We start from the raw sequence: 14,589 nt of genomic DNA, 5'->3' as shown, positions 1-14,589 counted from the left end.
ATGATGATGATGATGATGATGATGATGATGATGATGATAAAGAAGACGGTGTGTTGTTGTGTCACGTTAAGATGTTAATTGTGTAAATGCACATATAAAAAAAAATACCAGTTTTGAATTAAATGTTCAATAATTAAGAGCTTTAAATATTAGAACAAATATACTTTCGACGCTTAGCACACGTTTAGCACCGTCTCACACATAACACTACATTTCCCAGAACTCCCTACTACGGATATGACGTTTCTCTTCCTAGTTACGTTCCAACTGTCAAAAGAAACAATGAGCGGAATGTAGCGATGTGTTTTGGTGATACATGGTAAGTAAACTTTATATTTATTTGCACATTTTATTAATTTGGAAATAAAAACAGTCCTCTTATGAACTAAATGTCCAGATAACCAACCCGATTTCTTTCAAAGCGTCCCGAAATGTTATACAATGTTTATTTTTTATTTTGTTTTATATATTTTTATATTTTATTTATGCAACGAAACGTGTATCTACATACGCTCACTTCTATTGGATTACATTTACTATACAAATACACAATCAGCTGTCACTAACAGTGCTTTTTGGTAAGGCTTATGTTTTAAGACAATCAAGTCAAGTTTATTTCTATAGCGCTTTTCACAATGGACATTGTCCCAAAGCAGATTTACAGAATATAAGAATGAAGGTGAGTGATGTGTATTTATCCCTGATGAGCAGCCTGGAGCGACTGTGGCAAGGAAAAACTCCCTTAGATGTTATGAGAAAGAAACCTTGAGAGGAATCACACTCATTTGGGGAACCCGTCCTCATTTGGGTGATATCAAGAGTGTGATTATAGTCTTTAAAACAATACAGAACACTGGAGAGTGAGAACTAACATGAGCACTGGAATGTAAGATTATGAGTAATGTCCTTTCTACAGTCTTATACAAGTCATTTGAGGTTATGGAACCAGGAGCTACTGAGCAACTCATAAAATAGCTCAACATTTGAGATCATCAAAAATCCAACACCAGCTTCTCCATGCCAGAGCCTTTAAACACTCAAAGAGGTTTGAGTGGTCCAAACTCTACATGAAGTGAAATCCAAATGTTGTTGGTATGTCTCTAGATGATTCGGGATGTTTGCAGGCATCTCCTTTTTTAATCTTCATGAGGTGGGACGTGACTGGAGCTGGCGCAACCTAAGGATGCCTCGGGATGGGTAGAGGGAGAGGAATTAGCAGAGCTGCTGTTCATAATATTAACAAGCACAAGTTGATAATGTGCATTTGATCAGATGTACTGAAGCACAAGGTTATGATATGTGATATGTGTTATGATTTAGCCTGCACTTAACTGGGAGAGTGTGTCTGATCCCCGAACACTGTCAGGAAGACTATTCCAAAGTTTAGGAGCTAAACGTGAGAAACTCTACCGCCTTTAGTGAACGTTGCTGTTCTAGGAGCTACTAGAAGTCCAGAGTTTTGAGATCTTAAGGAGCGTGATGGATTGTAGCGTAGAAGTAGAAGACTGGATAGACACATGGGAGCTAAAACATTTAGGGATTTGTAGGTAAGTAGCAATAGTTCGCAGTTGATAGGAAACTTAACAGGTAGCCAGTGTAGGGATGATAAGATTAGGGAACAAAATCAGAGAACAAAAGTTTTTTATTAAAAATAGATATCAAATGAAAATAGACCTAATCATGTTCATGCAGGGGACAAATCCCTTTTTTACTTACCCATTTCACCCTGGATTGGAAGCCTGTCTTTCACAGGCCACCATACACACACATTTACCAACCTACATACCAGCAGAATCCAACCAGGAACTGTGGCGAGCCAAAGGTAGAAAGGTACGAGAAACTCCCTGAGAAGAAATCTTGAGAGGAACCAGACACAAAATTGAACTCCTCTTTTTTCTGGGTGACACTGGATACATTTGGAGAAGTGTAAAGACAAACTAAGTGTGTGTTGAAGATGCTAAGTATGAGTACAGTGGACATGTGTGTGTCCACTGAAGACAGCATAAGATTGGACAAGTCAAAATTGAAGCAGAAGTGATATGACATTATGAATCAGGCGAGTCTGGAGCTACAGTTGTGAAAAGCTGTCAGGATCAGGTAATGGCATCATTTTAGGTGGCAGGATTGTGAGGATAGATGGGTGGATGATTGGATTAAGAGAGAGAGAGAATAGATTATCAATTCTAACCTTCAATAAAGTCTATCCTGTAATGGTTTTAAAATTGTGTACACAAATAAAATGGAGAGCCAAATTTTTAAACAGGTAAATGCATCCATGAGGCTGTCACTCCGGCTCCATCCTACATTCATGATCATGTAAAGAAGTGGTGAGACAACACCTTCAAAACATCAAATTTGACCAAAATTGTGTTCTCTCATGTTATTCAGCAGCACCGCGTTTGGGTGTGAAAGTGAATGAGACGTCGACACAGATACGCTTCCTTGTATCCAGTGATGGAGGATTTCCGTCGAACCTACCAGCGGCTGTGTAAGGAAGCAGGTGTGGAGCCACAGGAGTCAGTCCTGACCCAGCTGCAGGAGGTCCGAGCTGCGGCTTCTGGTACCAAACTGGACCTGAGTGGTCAGAGTCTGACAGTGGAGTCCTGCTCCATGCTGGGCAAGTCACTGCAAAACAACACGCTGTTCACTGAGCTCATTCTCAGCGACTGCATGCTTAGTGAAGAAGGTAAGTGGGGACGATGTGACGATGCTGTGAACGGTGTGTGATCAGTAAAAGATATAATACTTAACAATAAAGTTGGTAATATTAATTACTTAATTCATTTGATCATAGTGCTAGCTGAACTTAAATGTTAAATGTCAAGTGACTAGCATAAGTATTTAACTCCTAGTGAACGTATGTATTGACCTTGCTTTTTGTTTAATGGATATACATTGAAATGTGAATTGCATGAAGCAAATATGAATCCCACAGGATTCGTGGGTGCAAATGGTGTGTTGTTTATACTCAATGCTCCACATCTCTACTGTCAATCACAGGCACCAAGCTTCTTCTGAAAGGGCTGTGTTTCAACACCACAGTAAAACTGCTGGATCTTAAGGTAGGGACAGGATTTGAGCATTTTTGATTTTCAACAACCCTAAAAGCTAAAAGAGTAATTTAGAGAAGAAAGCGGTCACGCTGACTGCAATGGACTGACCTGCACAGTGACCCGACCTTTAACCCAATGGAGCTGCTCTGGAACGATTTGCATTGCAAGATATTATGTTATAAAATGTGTTTTTGTGCTGCAAGGGAAACAACTTGAGAGGTGCTGGAGCTGAAGCTTTGGGGAAGTTGTTGATGAGAAATAAGACATTGCAGCGGTGAGTGTGCAGTTCTGTATTTAGCTGAGCATCCATTCATTCTGTACACTGCCTTTTTTCAGTCTCTCCATAACTGTGATTCATTTTCTAGAGTTTTTGTCACATTTAAGCTGAAAAACGTTCCAATTTTCCTGCTTGTGTGTGTTTTGTGTACCGTATTTTTCGGACTATAAGCCGCTACTTTTTTCCTACGTTTTGAACCCCGCGGCTTAAACAACGAAGCGGCTTATATTATGAATTTTTCCTGTTTTTTTCCCGGTTTCACAAACTTCAAGCCAAAAAACTGAACCCCATAACATTAGACCAATGAAATTTCCGAACGGAAACGAAAAAAAAAACGCACCTCACCTGTGTTCTGAGCTGCACGGGTTCGGGAGAAAAAACTTTTTTTTTTAAACGCATGACGATGCCAAAAGATAAACTCCCGAGAAAAATAGTTGTTTTTTTACCTTATAAATAAATAGTATGCTACTACATGTAAATATAATGTTGAAATAAAAAGTAATATTGAGTATAAATGCCTTTACCAAATAGTAAATAATATTTTTTTGTAAAAAAACAACACATTCATCTAGAGGTGGGAGCTCAGTGATAAAGATGATGAAGAGGCTTCTAAACAGAAGTTCATGATTTCAAATCCAGCACCAATTTTCCACTGCTTATCTCTTACCTGATCAGTGCTATAAATGAGATAATTGCAGTTCGCAATTGAGGTACAGTGCATCAGGGAAGTATTCACAGCGCTTCACTTTTCCCACATTTTGTTGTTACAGCCTTCCAAAATGGAATATCTTTGCAAAAAAAAACGAAAAATAAATAAATAAATTAATAAATTCACATTTACATAAGTATCCACAGCCTTTGCCATGACACTCAAAATTGAGCTCAGGAGCATCCTGTTTCCACTGATCTTCCTTGAGATGTTTCTACAACTTGATTGGAGTCCACCTGTGGTAAATTTATGAATTTCCAGGAACATTTTGAGGAATAAATTGAATTGTATTCATTTTGGATTTGGAACAAAAAAATTTGGAAAATTTGGAGCGCTGTGAATACTTTCCGGATGCACTGTATTACTGAAGAAACGAAAACATATCATAAATATATGATATGTATTATAATCATATATTTTATATATGATTTATATGCAACATATATGCATGATATATATATCATGCATATATGTTGCCTGTTATGGAAAAAAGGGTTTTTAAATTGGTGCTGTGTATATTCTGTTGAGGTTCATCAGCTCAGTTCATCTCTGATCCACAGGCTTGTATTGGAGTGGAATGCCATAGGGATGTGGGAGGAAGGCTTTTCCGTTTTCTGTGAAGGTCTCGCTTCTAATAGTTCTCTTACACAGCTAGACCTGCGCAACAACCAGATCAACCACCAGGGAGCAGCTGAGATTGCTCTGGCCTTAAAAAGGAACTCGATCCTAAGAGAGCTCGGTGGGTGTTGAGAAGTAAACCAAGTGATTATTTCCCCTCTCTCTCTCTCTCTCTCTCTCTCTCTCTCTCTCTCTCTCTCTCTCTCTCTCTCTCTCTCTCTCTCTCTCTCTCTCTCTCTCTCTCTCTCTCTCTCTCTCTCTCTCTCTCTCTCTCTCTCTCTCTCTCTCTCTCTCTCTCTCTTACTCTTAATCTCCACATTAGAAAGTTGTCAGTCCAAGTGTTTGGTAGCTCCTAGGGTATTATTCTCATTCCATGTGAAGAGCTCTTATTTTTCTTGAATAAACGAAGTTAACATTTTCTAAATGCACGATGAATTACAGACCTGCGGTGGAATAACATTGGCCTGCTGGGCAGCCGTGCTTTGCTAGAAGCTCTACAGCAGAACCACACTCTCCTGCAGCTCGAGATGGCTGGCAACAACATCCCAAGTGACATCCTCAGAGCCATCGGTCAGATCTCAGCGTTCTTGTAATTGTCATACAGCAAGAAAGTCTATGCAACTAAAGATGTTACCAAATTACCCATTTCCACATTTTCCTTTATGCATTAATAAATGTAGAGAAAAATAAGGAATCAATGAAAAGAAAACTGATTTATTTTGTGTGTATTATTTACAATACAGTCCATAAGTATTCAGACAGCACTACACTTTAATTAGATCTTGACTGCTTCATTTTAAATCCACTTTGGTGGTGGACAAAGGCTACGAAGATTGGGGCACTGTCCAAATATATAAAAACCTAACTGTAGATTCTCTGCATGATCTTCTTTACACTGTATGCATTTTCTCAACTGCGGCACTGTTTTTTATTTTTTTATTTTTGTGGATTTTACCCAACATATTCTGATTGGTTCCTGACACCCTGTATACATTGACATGGCACTAAATATTGGTATGAGAGAAAACATTTCCGTTCCAGTAAGAAATGCCAAAGATCAGGATTGATTTTATACCTATATTATGCAAATAACTTTTACAGTATAGTGGTTTAGGAATAAACCAATATCGCATGGGGATCTATCAGCTCAGGGTTTCAAAATCTTAAAAAATAAAGTGCATGCCGTCTCAAATTATATTAATTAATAATAATTTTTTGCAGTGTGTTTCTTAGAAAATTCAGACTACATATTATGAATCTTTTTCTTTTCAGAGCAGTCTATGGCTCACAATGCGGATCGACATTTAACCCTGCGAGAAAGCCACACCAAAACTAAGGTGCTCAGCAAGGAGATCCAGTTCCTCAAAGAGGAGAAGAATCGCCAGGTCAGCGCCGCTGAGAGAAAAAACTCTACATTAACGTTCTTTAAATTTTACATTAATAACACTTAATTCTCTCACTTCTGTAAAGGTTTTAAATCTGATGGAGACCATTGATAAACAGAGGAATGAGATGGGGCAGAGCAGCAGGTCAGTTATTACATTACTGATCTCAAATCTTGCTCTCCAGAATAGTAAAATTCATTTTGCAGTTACAGTGCATTCGGAAAGCATTCACAGAGCTTCACTTTTCCCACAATTTGTTATGTTACAGCCTTATTCCAAAATGGATTGAATTCATTATTTTCCTTAAAATTCTACAAACAATACTCCATTTTGTCAACGTGAAAGAAGTTTTTGTTTTTTTATTGCAAATTTATAAAAAATAAAAAACAATAATATAAATCACATATACATAAGTATTCACAGCCTTTGCCATGACAACCTAAAATTGAGCTCAGGTGCATCCTGTTTCCACTGATTATCCTTGAGATGTTTCTTCAACTTGATTGGAGTCCACCTGTGGTAAATTCAGTTGATTAGACATGATATGGAAAAACACACACCTGTCTCTATAAGGTCCCCCAGTTAACAGTGCATGTCAGAGCACAAACCAAGCCAAGGAATTGTCTGAAGACCACTGAGACAGGATTGTATCGAGGCACAGATCTGGGGAAGGGTAAAGAAATATTTCTGCAGCATCGAAGGTCCCAATGAGCTCAGTAGCCTCCATCAACCATAAATGGAAGAAGATGGATTGGAACCATCAGGACTTTTCTGTGGGCGCACGGCCAAACTGAGCGATCGTGTAAGAAGGGCCTTAGTCAAGAAGGTGACCAAAAACCCGATGGTCATTTTGAAAAAGCACCAGCGTTTCTCTGTGGAGAGAGGAGAACCTTCCAGAAGAACAACCATCTCTGCAGCATTTCACTAATCAAGTCTGTATGGTAGAGTGCCCAGACAAAAGCCACTCCTTAGTAAAAGGCACGTGACAGCCTGCCTGTAGTTTGCCATAATAGCCTTAGAATAGCCTTTGTCACATATACAATACAGAACAGTGAAATCCTTTTCTTCGCATATCCAAGTTGGTTCGGGAGCTGGGGTCAGAGCACAGGGTCAGTTATGATACAGAACCCCTGGAGCACAGAGGGTTAAGGGGCCTTGCTCAAGGGCCCAAGAGTGGCAGGTTGGCGATACCGGGGCTTGGAACCCTAACCTTCTGATAAGTATCCCAGCATTTTAACCACTGATCTACCACACCCAAAAGGCACCTGAAGGACTCTCAGACCATGAGAAACAAAGATTGTACTCTTTGGCCTGAATGCCAAGTGTTTTGTCTGGAAGCAACCAGGCACGCTTATCATCTGGCCAATACCATCCCTACAGTAAAGCATGGTGGTGGCAGCATCATATTGTGAAGTTTTTTTACAGTGGCAGAAGCTGGGAGACTAGTCAGGATCGACGGAAAAATGAATGCAGCAATGTAAAGAGAAAAACCTTCATAAAAACCTGCTTTGGAGCACTCTGGACCTCAGATGGTTCATCTTCCAACAGGACAACGACCACAAAGTCAAGATAACAAACAAGTGACTACGGAACTCTGTGAATGTCCCTGAGTGGCCAAGCTGAAGCCCAGATTTAAACCCGATTGAACATTTCTGGAGAGATCTAAAATGGCTGTGTACTAACCATATTAACCTAATGGAGCTTGAGAGGTTCTGCAAAGAAGAATGGGAGAAACTGCCCAAAAACAGGTGTGCTTCAAGAAGCTTTTAGCAACAAATTTAAAAAAGACTTGAGGCTGTAATTGGTGCCAAAGGTGCTTCAACAAAGTATTGAGCAAAGGCTGTGAATCATTTTTTTATTTTGTATATATTTTTTTATATTATTATTTAATAATAATATATTATTATTACTATTATTTAAATATTATTTTCTTTAATACATTTGCATGATCTCCCTGTGGGTTCCTCAGAGTTCTTTCCATTCTCATTCTCATTCACATAATGATCCTAAAACATATGAAGGCAACTTATGTATTTATCTACTGACATTTCAATTATTACAATTAATAGACATTTGTTGTGTTTGATGCAGAACATCATCAGTACGCTTGGGCCAGCTCCAGGAAGCTCTGAATGAACGCAAATCTGCCATGAATTCCCTCACAGCCAAGTAAGCAGGCGTCTCTTTCTCAAGTTTATCCTCTCTTTGTATGCAGGTCAAAAGAGTATATTATTTTAGGTTTTTACAAACAAGTTATATATTTGTGGGTACATAGTTCTTGTCCATTAAACAGCAAATTGTTAATACCTCAATATCAGATCCTGCTGATGTTCTGCTATTTATTGACTTTTGGTTATGCAGGTTACAAATGACTGAAGCTGCTCTGGCTCTATCTGAACAGAAGGTCAGCAATATGGGAGATCTGCTTACAAAAACAAAAGTGGAAAGGACTGAACTCCTGGACAGGCAATCCAGAGAGATGAAGAAACAACAGGAGGTGTAACTTGTTTCATTTTTATTGTGCCATAGTTTGTCAAAATGAAAGCACTGTCTTTTAAACAATTGTACCATCGTAACATAGAGTAACAGAGTGAATTAGCTGTTGTAAAGGTTTCCAAATTACCTCACTGAGCTAAATGGGTGATTTTGTTTGCATGTCATTTAATGGGTTGATTGAAAATGTGTACATAGTGAATATGGTGATTTTGATAATGAGGCAGAAGATGAATTTGATTGACCAGATATTCTTTATCACTCTAGTAATTATTTGCTAGATTGCATAAAAATAAACGTGACCTCATCAAACTTCATCTCCCTGTATGATGTTGAGTGGCAGAACAATAGACCTGTATATAAAACAATTTAAACAATTTCACAGTTTTATCCATTAGTCATTTTTGCATTGCAAATATCACTGACAGTGTAAACTTGTTAATGCTTGTAAATGACATGTATAAATTGGGTATTACACAGTAAGGTGTGTATTACATGTTTATTGTGCACTAAGCTTCATGTCGGGTGGCTTTTCACCTTCATGGCGTATGTTAACATCGTGTAACTAATTAATGATTATGTAACTAGATAAATTAACTAATTAATGAAGTTTAGAGGGACAGCGCATGTTGGACGTTTTGGAGACAAGGTGAGGGTGGCGAGATTGAGATGGTTTGGACATGTGCAGAGGAGGGACATGGGGTATATCGGTAGGAGAATGCTGAGGATGGAGCCACCAGGAAGGAAGAAAAGAGGAAGGTCAAAAAGGAGGATCATGGATGTGGTGAGGGAAGACATGCAGATAGTTGGTTTGATAGAGGCAGATGTAGAGTAGTATGGAGACGGATGATCCGCTGTGGAGACCCCTAATGTGAGCAGCGGAAAGAAGCAGTAGAAGAAGCTTGAAGTTTAAATATGTTAACATTTCTGAAGTAACAATGCTTCAATGCTCCTCGGTAACATGACAAGCTCCAAACAGACTAATGATACAGATCATAACTGACAACCCAGACTAATAATAGTTAGTTAAACTTGTACTCATTCCACCGCAGATAAACATTTAAATTCTAAGAAACCTGGTGTGGTATAAGGAGGAATAAACCACTTTGTGAAGTTTTTTTTGGGAATTTTTTTTTTTATTATCAACATTAACTTTCTTATTAATGCTGATGTTTTGATTTTTAGGACAGTGCTCACCGAGAAGGGAAGCTTTTGAGGGAAGTAAACAGTCTAACTGAGAAGAATCTTCAGCTGAAGAACAAGGTACAGAGCAGGGCTCCATGATGTATTGAAATATTACAAATACACATATTTCAAGGGCTCAGTATAACTGAATGAATTAATACTTTAAAAAAGTCAAGAAAAGTAAACATTATAGGGAAACTCAAATGTCAAAGATATGATCACATTGCACATCACATTTTTCTTGAAAATCATCCAGCCCTAATGTAGAGGGTGTGTTAATATTCATATCCTTTGTGTACAGCTAAATGAAGCTGAGCAGCGATGCAAAGGTCAACAGGATCAAATCTTTGAGCTGAAGCAGGAGCTGACCAACTCCACTGCAGAGCTGAAATTACGCCTGTCCCAAGCTGAACGTAGCGTCTTTACACACATAAGCACTCACACGCATTGTAGCCCAGGCATTTTGACCTGTATTACAGTTATTTTTTTTTCCTATGCCCATTAGAACGCTTGGACACTGAGAAGAGAAGATCCAAACAAGCTTTTGAAGACATGGACAGTTTGCGTCAGAAAGAGGTGGAGTTTTATGTGCCGAAACCTCACATTTCACACGAGCGTGTTCATAATATACAGACACATAAGTGTTCTCCATATATCATACATGAGAGTGTGTGTTGTTTTGTAGGTAGATCATGTCAATAAGCACCTGGAGGAGAGTGAGAGAGCTCTACAAGACCGTATTCTCAAACTCGAGGGCCAGCGGATCCAGCTAGAGGAGGTACGATCGGCTCCAATTTGAAACCAAATCCATAAAATTCTTGCAATGTTTTGTTCACATTCCTTACATTTATTGATTTTTACTATTTTGAATAATCCCTGCCCATAATTACTAAGCTCCACCAACAGAATCTTAAGGGGCCTGTTTATTTTCTATAAAATGGTTGACAGGAGGTGTGTCCAAACACAAACACGCGTTACAGACCAGAAGGTGGTTTTACAAGCAGCTTAACCCCATTACTTCAATTTGTATGTAAAATCAGGTTCTACAGATCTTACAGAAGGTTCTATGTATCATACAGAATTAAAAATTCATTCATTCATTCATTCATTCATTCATTCATTCTCTCCCGCTTATCCGTAATTCGGGTCGCGGGGGCAGCAGTCTAAGCAGGCCCCCGCCTTCGACTGCTGCCCAATCCTCACAGCACCGTCCCTTACGGTCCCTCCTGCAGGTGGTGAGCCCACGGGAAGGCGGCCCCACGTCACGCCGACGTCACGGACCTTGATATTTCACTCGTAAGGGACCCCCGGAGCATAGAGGGTTAAGGGCCTTGCTCAAGGGCCCAAGAGTGGCAGCTTGGCGATACCGGGGCTCGAACCCCAGACCTTCCGATCAGCAACCCAGCGCCTTAACCGCTGGAGCCACCACTCCCCCAGAATTAAAAATTCTACTGCAAAAAAAAAATAAAAATACTGCTGCTCTAATAGAATGAACAGATTTCCAGTTGTTTAGGAGTAATAATGTGTTTCAGCAGCACTCTTTCTGTTTTGTCTGAATTTAATTCAATGTCTCTCCCCTACTACTTTTGGCTCTTTGAATTGCAGAAGTCATTGCAGAAGTCTATTCACAAATGAATAAAGAAAGTGCAAGAGTGCAACAGTTTTTTCAGGTTCAGGCTCCTCAATACACAGAACTGAAAGGAAACTCTCACACACACACACACACACACACACACACACCTCGATTACTCAATGCACTTTATGTAGCTTGTTGTTGCACCAGGGTTCCGGAGGAACGCTGTCTCGTTTTTACTGTGTATAGTAGAAATGACAATAGAAGCCTCTTGACTTGACTTGACCTGACTTGAAAGCCTTTTTTACTGCACAGGAGCTTAGCCGAATGAAGGCTGTTATAGTGACGGAGAGGGCTCAGGCAGAAGAGGAGCTTGGGAAAGTGCGGGCACAGGTGCGCCTGGAAGAGGTATGGATCTCTGTTCCAAATGTTGAGGTACATTTAAAAACGTACACTTGAGACACATGGATCACTTAGGGATGACTTAAATATTTCTTCAAAACAGTTGTAAAAAACAAAAAGAAAAATCACCTGGATTTAATACTTGTATACATCTGAAAGTGTATATTGTAATTAAAGGATCTTATAAATATTCTTCTGCAACGATTTGATGTTCCTCTGTGTATATGCAGCAGCAGCATTTGAACAGCATGGAGGAGAAGCTGCGAAGCATACGTCAGTCACGTGACGAGGCTCAGAGCCACTGCACACAGCAGAAGCAGACCATCACTGAGCTACACAGCCGAGTAGCCCAGCAGAGCATAGAGATGGACACCCTGCGGCGCAGGATCGACGAACTGCAGCAGGTGTGGTGTTGTGGCCTACTGAGTAGTAGCAATGCATAATACATAATATAGTCACAATGTCAAATCTTTGTGCTGCATCAAAAAAGTATTACATTAAAATAAAGCAGGCAGTGTTTACTTATTATACTAATTAGCAAAAGCTAAATGTATTTCACTAATTACCATAATTCACTTTGCAGTTATTGTATAAGGCTGCATAGTTATTAGCTGCATTATTATCTTCCTTTTTTATTTCTTGTGATTCTGTAAAATCATACTCCTCCACAGGAGCTTGCAGGGAAAGAGCAGGAGAAGGTGGCGGAGGTGACACGGGTTAAGGTGGAGCTGCAGGAGCAAATCGGCCACTTGCAAGCTGAAAGAACGGCACAGAGCAGCTTAAAGGAGAAGGTCGCTGCTTTAGAGAGAGAGATTAAAGGTAAAGGTCATAGCTTAAAATTGACTGATCTTTCATAAAAATGCACAACAGACGCTTTTACCTACATTTAATTTGACTACTGTTTCTGGAAAAATATTGTGTTGGTTAATGTTGGTTAAGAGAGAAAAGGGTGTTTAATTGATTTCAAAATCTGTCCATGTTACACATTCATGTTCCATCTGTTATTTAGGCTTGAAACAAGAATTACTTCATCAACTTATCATATGAAACATGGACAGGAGATTGATTCAGTTCTTGCATATGATTAAATATTTAGAATTTTTCTTTAATTTTTATGTATTGCTTTGGTTGTGTGGTTTATTTTTGTTTTATTTGTTTAGGACATCTCATATATTTTTTTACATTTAAATTTCAATATTAAAATGAGCCATTTTTGGGATATTCATAAAATATAAACCTCTTTGAACGAGCACACTTGAATTATGCCATTATATCATTATATTATTATCAGCAACATGAAATAATATCGTTTATCGCAATCATTTCTGGGACAATATATCATCCAAACCTAAAATTTGATACACAATTATTTCCCGAATAAATACATTTAAACCATAGTTTTATTTGCCACTGACATGTTTAAACATGTAAATAGTAAAAGAAATCGGAAAAGTTTTGATAAATTGTATGAAGTTTAAATAGAATAAGCCTATTAGCCAATCAACCCACATAAAGCAAGTTGTGAAATCTGGCAGCCACACCAAATGATGTGGACAGGCATGAACCCTTGTATGTCCTTTTGACGGAAAGTTTAATTTTTTCTGGAACAGCACTCAGCACCTCTCACCGAGAAGCTCTTCTAGACAAAGAAAGCGAGATCTCGTCTCTGCAGGAGCGCATGCGGATGCGGGAAGCAGAGATCCAGCGTATACGTGAGGACGAGGCACAGAGAGCCAGTTTTCTTCAGAACGCCATCCTCACTTATGTTCAAGGTTCCACTCTTGGACACTACAGCCCCAAAAAATGACCCATCACTCAATCCATAATTTAACTCACTTCTTAAGTTCCATGTGACTTCAGTCAGTGGGGTCATTTGGAATGAAGAGTGGTCCATACATACAGCACAATGTACTTGAATGCTGAATAGTTTTAAACAAATATCTGAGGGGTGTCTTCAGTAAAAGCAGATTAAAGATTGCAACCCAAGTCTGGGTGCTTCAATACAATTCCTCAAATTTGTAGTATTGTTACAACAACAAAAATGCAAAAATGTCTGAGTACAAAATGTAATCTGACTTTTTATATTCTTATTTTGAGAATATGAATTGTATTGTGTGTTTTTATTCAACATTATTATTTTTTGAACACAGGCCTCCTGTTATCTCAGGAATAGCTCATTTTAGTACCCGGCACACGGTTTTATATTTTTGTATGTTTAATTAGATAGATTTTTTTCTATGCTGTATGAACTGGTTTTATACAATAAAATCCTGTGTTAAATCTATATTTTCTTGACACCAAACAACAGTCATTGTATTACAAAATACCTTTATTGGTAACAACCTTCCCTTTCAAATTAGCCCTAAATAATATTGTTAATATTGAAAATATTAAAACAATATTTTACATATAATTTTCTACATTTTGCACAATATATTATTTAACAGTAATAACAACATTTGGCATGTAGTTTATATTTAAAACCGTTAATATAGAACATGCCACGCAATAGTTTCCTTCAGGACAGAACCTTTATTTGATAGAAGTAGACCATCACTTAGATACCTTGGCTAATTGTTAATACTGAATGATAAAAAATATTGGACTACTTACACACACACACACACACACACACACACACACACACACACACACACACACACACACACACACACACACCTTTCTATATTTTACCAACAAAAATTCATAGCTCAGTTTTTTATTTAATTGACCATAAATTAAGGTAACTGGGCATACAGGTTTTGTGTGTCTGTGTAAGTTTACTTTATGCATGATGCATACGTAGTACAGTATGTCCTTACTGTCAATGTCTGGTATGGTTCTTTTTGAGGAACCGTCTCCCTTCCGGATGAATTCCATCCTTACTTTCAGTC

At 38.6% G+C, this 14,589-nt stretch overlaps 1 protein-coding gene across 2 annotated transcripts; it reads left to right on the top strand.

The window, feature by feature from the left end:
* Positions 1–233: 233 nt before the first annotated feature.
* Positions 234–13,979, top strand: lrrc45 (leucine rich repeat containing 45). Of its 2 annotated transcripts, none has more exons than XM_083555720.1 (18): positions 234–319; positions 2,389–2,686; positions 3,001–3,062; positions 3,257–3,327; positions 4,600–4,778; positions 5,099–5,227; positions 5,930–6,042; positions 6,128–6,186; positions 8,134–8,211; positions 8,404–8,539; positions 9,721–9,798; positions 10,022–10,133; positions 10,226–10,296; positions 10,406–10,498; positions 11,609–11,701; positions 11,926–12,099; positions 12,367–12,514; positions 13,306–13,979. In XM_083555720.1, exons 2-18 carry the CDS (start codon positions 2,416–2,418, stop codon positions 13,500–13,502), a joined length of 2,064 nt encoding a protein of 687 aa, XP_083411846.1. In that variant the 5' UTR covers positions 234–319; positions 2,389–2,415; the 3' UTR covers positions 13,503–13,979. The 2 variants fall into 2 exon arrangements, with proteins under 2 accessions (XP_083411846.1, XP_083411847.1); XM_083555721.1 differs by having other exon boundaries at positions 238–319; positions 2,392–2,686.
* Positions 13,980–14,589: the final 610 nt, after the last annotated feature.

This window comes from Silurus aristotelis (genome assembly GCF_946808225.1).
Source record: "Silurus aristotelis genome assembly, chromosome: 12".
NCBI lineage: Eukaryota > Metazoa > Chordata > Actinopteri > Siluriformes > Siluridae > Silurus > Silurus aristotelis.
Note: the sequence above shows the minus strand (reverse complement) of the source record. Positions and strands in the feature narration are given on the sequence as shown.

What these genes read in the sequence shown, in the direction of transcription:
- lrrc45 (XM_083555720.1), top strand. Translation starts at nt 2,416, where the DNA reads ATGAGACGTCGACACAGATACGCTTCCTTGTATCCAGTGATGGAGGAT. An exon ending in ACGCCTGTCCCAAGCTGAAC is followed by an intron (nt 10,134 to 10,225) that starts GTAGCGTCTTTA and finishes TATGCCCATTAG; the next exon opens with AACGCTTGGACACTGAGAAG. An exon ending in TTTAGAGAGAGAGATTAAAG is followed by an intron (nt 12,515 to 13,305) that starts GTAAAGGTCATA and finishes TTTCTGGAACAG; the next exon opens with CACTCAGCACCTCTCACCGA.